Source organism: Perissodus microlepis, chromosome 18, assembly GCF_051167445.1.
Source record: "Perissodus microlepis isolate ML-2025 ecotype Zambia chromosome 18, ASM5116744v1, whole genome shotgun sequence".
In the NCBI taxonomy this organism is placed as follows: Eukaryota; Metazoa; Chordata; class Actinopteri; order Cichliformes; family Cichlidae; genus Perissodus; species Perissodus microlepis.
In genome coordinates this window covers 24,843,337-24,850,703 of record NC_140478.1, presented here as the reverse complement: position 1 = coordinate 24,850,703, position 7,367 = coordinate 24,843,337, and the positions used below count along the sequence as shown (strand labels likewise).

At 39.6% G+C, this 7,367-nt stretch overlaps 1 protein-coding gene across 7 annotated transcripts in view; it reads left to right on the top strand.

Annotated features, from left to right (window-relative positions):
* Positions 1-1,845: 1,845 nt before the first annotated feature.
* Positions 1,846-7,367, top strand: part of piezo2b (piezo-type mechanosensitive ion channel component 2b) — a 91,616-nt gene continuing 86,094 nt past the window's right edge. For all 7 annotated transcript variants that reach the window (XM_084911756.1, XM_084911757.1, XM_084911760.1 and 4 more), the window contains exon 1: positions 1,846-2,425. In XM_084911756.1, the coding sequence (XP_084767882.1) occupies positions 2,362-2,425 (64 nt within the window). In that variant the 5' untranslated portion in view covers positions 1,846-2,361. The remainder of the gene's footprint in view (positions 2,426-7,367) is intronic.

The window sequence follows — 7,367 nt, the reverse complement described above, 5'->3', positions numbered from 1 at the left end:
TAAACCTGAATAAATGAATGGAGAATCATGATGAATGCAGGTATCTCCATTAAAAACACATTAAACCAAAAAAACTTGTTTTGTGAGCTGGCAGAGAACATTTAGGGGGCTGATGAAACATTTCAGCCTGGATAGGAGTCCTCCATGATGACAGTGCCCACATCTACACCATGGGTCACTGACTGATTTGACAGCACTAACAGTTAGCAGATATCAACCCAATGGATGAAAGTTCAGTCAGGAAAACAGCTTTCTGTTTCTTTTCGGGCTCTTTCAGCTGACTGGGAAGTTAGAAATGGCATCCCATCACCTGCAAACTTTTAAAAATGCTTCTTTTCCTTCTCCTGCGAACTGTCAATTCAGTGTCAGATCAATGCACACCATTCACTTTACCATCATTTTAATCAGAAGCAGCATCCATGTGGTTTGCAGCTGAACTCACCAGAACTCAAACTCTACATCACATCCATATAGATCAGCTCTTCACACTTTTCCCAAAACCAGTCTTTAGACTAGTAAAATGCCTTTACGGCCTTTGTAGTGAGTGTCCCAGCAATTAATGCTGTCACAATAACATCACTTGTGGAGGATCCTTGGTGGGACACTTTATTTTGTTTTTCTTTCATCAGTCACTTGTGTAATTAGAAAATAATGCCAAACACTCTGGAAAATATTATCAGTTGCACGCTTTCTTTTGATTAGATGACGCCATGCTTTTGCCTCTGTGTTATAAATTAAGATAGAACTTAAATACTGGAGACTAAACAGACACTGTAGCTTGGCTCTTTTCTGGGTTAAAAAAATCTGCTAACACCTCTCACAAATGTATTCTGTATATAAACAGAAACTTTAATGGAAGAAGTGAATTTTGTGCATCTTCCTACACTCACTCACACTTTTTAGTTTCTGTACAGATGCAACAAATGAGACACAAAAAGCAAATTCTTGGATTTAGTTTCCAGTCTATGTGCCATTTTAACTTCACTTCACGGGTCTTTGTATTTCAAAAGTAAATTAAAAAAAAAAAAATTCTTCAAATTATTAGGCCTTTGTTTAAAATGTTTAGTTTAATCATTAAAAATTGTGCCATAAAATGTATTTTAAGCTGATGAGTTTAAGTGAAGAACAGGGGTCACCCATCTGACAGGGCGACCTCTGCAGCTGCCTCTGCACAAAATCCTATTTAAACAGAAAATATGCTTCCAACCTTTTGTTTGAATATTTGGAAATTCAAAAAAGCATCCTGGGGCTTCAAACTGAGCTTTAAATCATGTTTGTTTACCCGCTCAGCAATTAAATTACGTGTTACTAGAGAAGATGTTTTCTTACATTGTTTAGAATTTGTCCGAGAACTGAAAGCATTTTGGTAAAATTAATTTTCCTGCCTGCAAGCACAAACAGCGCAGGCCTGTTTTTGTGGTTAACTGGATTAGACTGGAGTGGTTATACTGCACCGGTAGGCGTCGCTGTTTCTCTCCGATAAACAGTTGGACCTGAAGAGATCAGGTCATAATGAAAAGTCTCCCCCCTGAAATTCATAAAATCCTCCTCGACGTGGCCGTGGTTATCTGGTGTTTATTACTTTAAAAATGGTGATTAAATAGCAAAATATGCACTAATATAATTAAATTATAGAATTAATAAAAGGCTGCGTGTGTTTCACGTTATCGTTTCACTCTTGTGGTATTTTCATCCATCTCCGCGTCCCACCTCTTGCTTCCAATTATCGCAGGGGGCTGGATCAGCTACCAATAGCGCACTTCTGATTGGCTGAACACGACGCCAATCTCAGGCTTGTCCCGTAGCCTCCTGTTGGCGAACACAATCTGGACCAGAAGTCAGAAAGTCAAATTTCACCACGGGGGCTAAGGAAGAAGGGTAGCGTTATCCGGTTATACTTTGGTCTTCTTTCATTCCTCCTCTGTTAAGAAGTATACATAGACTATGTAATCCGTTAAGGATTAAAGTGGTTTAGCATTGAAAGGGGTTTAATTGGACTTGAGGACTTGTTGGCTCCTTTGTCCGGCTTTTTTACGCGCCGTGCCAGCGCAGCTGTTTGCGCACCTGAGTCCGCTGCTCAGCTTGTGCAGCGTCAACATGACTTTACAGCATTTGAGCCACTAAACTATCATGGTGATACTATTTTCTGGCGACGGAGCTGATGAGGCGAACCTCGGTGAATGCGCAGTGTTTCACTGTGGAATAACCAGAGTCCAGGTGTCACCAGGGGAGAGCCGATGTGGCCGTCTGGAGCAGCCAGCTGGGATTTGACAGAGCGCAGGAGTTTGGGATGCAAGAGAACCCTTAGAGAGACAGTTCTCGGCTTCTTTTACCTGGATTCAACACGACCTGCCCCGAGCCATGGCCTCTGAAGTGGTGTGCGGGTTGGTCTTCAGGTTACTGCTCCCAGTATGTCTTGCAGCTGGTGAGTTTTCTCTCTAATACCCAATTTTTACATCTTTGTTGGCCTTTTGTGTTATTGGCTATGGTAAGTAAGGATGTGTAATTAAACTAATAATATCTATAAAGCTTATTTACTGATCCCACCCTGTGCTGTGCTTGTACCTTTAAATTTAATGTTAATTAATAACTGTACTCTAGTCTGCGTTGTCTCGGCTTCCTACACTGATATAAATCAGTTGTGACATTAATTCAAAGCCTCATATATATTAGAGCGCAGTTCCAGTATATTTGTTCAGGACATTGAGAGCAGCTTTCATATTTATGTTTGTGGGAAAATGTCATTGATTTTTTTTATATGATTTGTGATTGACCTCACAGTGATGGAGGTCACAGATCACCTTTCATCACTGCCGAGGTCTTTTCCTCTAAAAGTGAATCCAAACGAAAAACGACAGACTGCACAGAGTCATGCACCAGCTATTAAACACAGATTACAAAGCAGAGCCGTCATTTACCAGCAATGTCCTCCACCTGTCACCTTTTATTGGAGGTAATGAAGGAAACACAGCCGGCAGCAGTGACTGCAGAGTCAGACCAAAGGCATGGTGTCTGTGTTTCAGGTACAAAAGTCTGATGGTGAAAATGAACTGATGTGAATTAAATGGTGTATGTTTATTTATATCTAAATACAGAATCACAGCATCAAAGTTTTAGTTTATTATTTCCTTTCAATCTGATTTTTTTCATGTCTGGAAATGAAACATGTATTGCAACACTAAATACACAGACTTTGCATTATTGGTAATTCATATCTTTGGTTTTCACTGTAGTTTCTGAGGTTTCCTTTAATATTAGTGAATCATCAGTGTTGTAATTGAACTGTTTGGCTGCTGACAGTGTGATTGTTATTCATTATCATTTACATTTCGATGACAGTGTTTGAGCTGCACGTCTTCAGCTGTTCCACATTCCTCAGAGTTGTAGTCAGCTGTGCTTCCTCGTTTTGTTGTTTACTGAATTTGTTACTTTGTTGAGAAAAGTGTTCTGTTCCAAGGAAGAAGCTGTGGCCGTGTTGATTCACTCCTTTGCTATGCAGATGTGGACGATGATTCATGCCTTCAAACTTTGGAGTTTTTTATTTTGTGACTTTTTGCAGGACTAATCTGCCTAGAAAAGCTGATGAATTTCACTGAAGGTGACACATTGTTCGATGGTTATTTGCATTTTGTGGAGAAGATTTGGAGGCATAGTCTCACCTTGGATGCAGACTCCTTGAATTAAATGCACTTTACTTTGCGTTTTCAGTTGTAATCCTGTGGTAGGCCACAAGCGAAAAGTGATTAGTGTCTAACTGCCGTTGAGGTTCCAATGTGGTGTCTGTGTAAGACTTACGAGGGCGGGGTACTTTTAAAGCTAACAGCATGCTTTCTATAGATAAGCCCCACTCAGTACCACTATAATGCATCATTTGACAGCCTGATGCCCCTTTTATTTCCAAAAGCAATCGTGAGTCCATGCATTGTCTCCATTAATTCGTGGAAAGTCGTTTTAACAGTATGAATTAATAATGCGGTTCTGAGGGAGAGAATATTTGCCTTCCCTTTTATCGTAAACATACCTTTAATATTTTATGTTTTTTCAAAGTGCAAATGAGCGTTCGCTACGCCTGTACACATCATTAACTGTCAGGATGGAGGAAATGTAAAGTGGAAAGAAGGGAACATATAGAAACAGACAGCATCAGCGATGACAGATGCTGTTTTTGGTCATCAGAGTCACCTGATCAGCTGATTTTCTTTCCTTTTTGAGAACTAAAGCCCTTGCCATAAATAAGACATGAAACCAAATGCTATCAGCAGACAGACAGTATTGGTTTTTGTCTTTGGGATATAAAATATAAAAGTAAATTTTCTGGCTTCTCACTGCCAAATAAACTGAGAGGAAGTGAACTGCACCGCAGCAGATGTTATCTTACCCCAAACACCTACATAACAGTCGCACTATATGTTTAGTTGTGCGTTATATGCAGAGACTGACACTTTTCTCATGTCCCAGTGAAAGACTTGCCTACTGACGTTGCATAGTCTGTGTTTCCTGTTGGCCATCTGACAGCACCTCTATTGAATCCGGCAGAACTGCTGGGCCCATGTGTACACAATCCACTAAACCACCACACACACACACACACACACATATACACAAACAAACACACACATCTGCACACAGCTCGAGTTTTGCTGATCAAACAGGCTGCTGTTTATGTGTTTACTGGCAGAGTTTGGAGTGCGGACTTAATTGTGAGCACGCACTTTTCCAAATGTCTGATCTGATATCGAACCTGCGGTGTGACCGTAAAGAGGGAGCAGCTAGTCAGCTGGGTTGTGCAGCTTGCAGATGCTGCAGTGGCCATCGCTAGAACCACAATGCTTTAGGTGGTATTTTGATATGAAGATGCTCTGCTGTTTGATCAGATATGTTGACTAAGAATCTTTGACAAGGTGGCAAAAAGTGTTCTGTTTAGGCTAAACATCAATTTCAAAACTATAATATTCTTAAAAATAAAATGTTTAGTTAGACGATCGCCCAAATAAGGTGAAATCCCAGATACAGAGCAAATTCTTTGTGGAAAGCAAAGACAGATTAATACTTTCTCTCATGGGTAAAAACAGGCTGGAGAGAATTAAGCAATGATTTTATTATTATCAGAAACCATTAAAGAGAAAGGAATCAGACATCAGGCAAATTCTTCAGCAGTTGAACTCTGCACGATAGTTCAGTGTATGAATGTTTGAGTTTAAAATAGTTTTTAAATTGATCACCCAAATAAAAAATATCAGATATGATAGAAAAAAAAGCTGACTGCATGAAGTTCGGATGTTCTTGGTGCTTTGCTCAAAGTCTGAAGCAGTTAAATTTATATTAAAAGAGGGCAGCAATACGCAGATAAAACTCTAACGTTGCAGCAACCTGTTTGTTTGCGTTCGTCCAGTCACTTAAATCATTTTTAAACGACAAAACTTTCTCTGCTTCTCATATGAGAATATCTGACACTAAACTAAACAGATGATATCCTTATTTTCTCTGATAGTAAATGGAACATATTTGGGTTTGAGCTGAGAAAAAAAGAATCCATCTACAGTAAAGTTATCACTTTAAACTGTTAAAGCTTTGACCCATCACAATTTGCCAACAGGTCAAACAAATAGTGAAGGAAATAAAATGCTGTTTAATAATGAAGATCGCTGTTAGTTTGAAGCCCAGATTAATCGTTTGCTCTCTGAACATATTTTATCTGGAAAGTAGTACAAGGACATTGTGGATATCTGTCATGGTATCACAAGTTTTTAGTTTGATGCTCAGATGAAAACAGCTGATGTGGTATCTCGTTCATGACTTTCTTCTGAACGGTTTCATTTTACTCCCTTATCTCCCAGTGCTTGGCTTCGCTTGGCACTGCGCAGTCTTATCTCCTGCCACCTTTCATCATTTATGAGGCCTAAAACTGTGAAATTAGTTGGTTGCAAAATTCTGGTTTGGCTCGCCTGTGTTTAGGCTTTGTGTGTTTGTAATAGTAGGTTTAACTGGAAGAGACAAAAGCCCGATTCAACCGTGAATGGGGATTTTTGCAGTAATCCGATGTCTTAAAAGAAGGGCAGTTTATTTTCATTCCCTGTGTTAAAATCTTCTGATGGTGAGTCATGCAGCAAAGGCAAATGGTCAGGAAGGCTGCGGTCAAGTCTCTGCAGGCTAGCAGTGGGAGCACAGCCATATAGATACATTTGGATTATCTGTACATCAAATATGGTTAGAGACCAATTTAGACTTAAAGCTCAGAGCAGACGATTAATGGGGTTAGCATGAAAATGTGCAGGTTTAGAAAGTGTTTAATGCCACATTTAATGTGGATAAAAATTCAAGTGGGTGGATTAAAACAGTGTAAGATGAAAAATGATAGATTGTGAGTCATTCCCTCCTCAATCACCTGAGAGGCTTAGGCTGAAAAACCCTAGCCTACTTGCTAAAAGGCTTTGAAAAAGATAAGAAAAAAGATCAATAATGATAGTGCTCTATTTATGTCATTATATTTGTGATTTCGGCGTGTGGCAGGCCAAGCATTCATGCGTACTTGAAACTAATCCCAGATGTTTGCAATTAGCCCAAAGATGACAGCTCCAACAACTTTTATTAACTTTTGTTAGTTTTCGCTGGTCTGCATCTGAGCACTGAGAAAACCTGAAGGTGCTCTTACTTCACAGCTTCAGCAAGGGAAAAGTCAGAGCCAAGTCAAATGTCAATGAATGGGTCCATTGAGCGTGCAAAGATAAATAAAAGCACCATTTTCAGCATTTAAATGTAATTTTTCAGTAGTTCAAGAGCAGTAGCTGCCGATGTCTGTGACTGAGACGATAACTTGTGCGGCCGACCAGGTTGTAAACTCTGAGCTTGTTGATATAACCGCAATGAGAAATTTAGGAGGTCAGACTGTGTGTCCACATTTTATACTAAGTCACTGTGTACTTTCTTCCCTGACTCCCTTCCCCTGACCTAAAAAGGTTCAACAAAATATAAGCAGCTATGCAGTTTATTACATTTGTTTTGCACAAACTAAGAAAAACTTGAAATATTAAGCAGATGTCACAGAGCAGAGTAACCGAGCAGAGAGTATACACGTCTGGGAGTGTGAGTCACTTTATTTAGATAGCAGAGCTGCTTAAATAGTTAAAAAATGAACTTATCAGTGCAGATGGTCAGCCTGCTTCAGGAAATGAGGAGCATCATGGATCAATACATCAATTAATGGTTTTTGGAAGTCATGTTTGCACTCAAGCTTTTTAAGACATCATGAAACCAAAAGGACCTTCTTCATGTGCCTGGATGGGGCGTGTGTATGTGTTTGTGTGTGTAATGCTGGGAAGGTGTTACATAAGCCAGTGTCATGTGTGGTTTTACATCCTAAATACTGA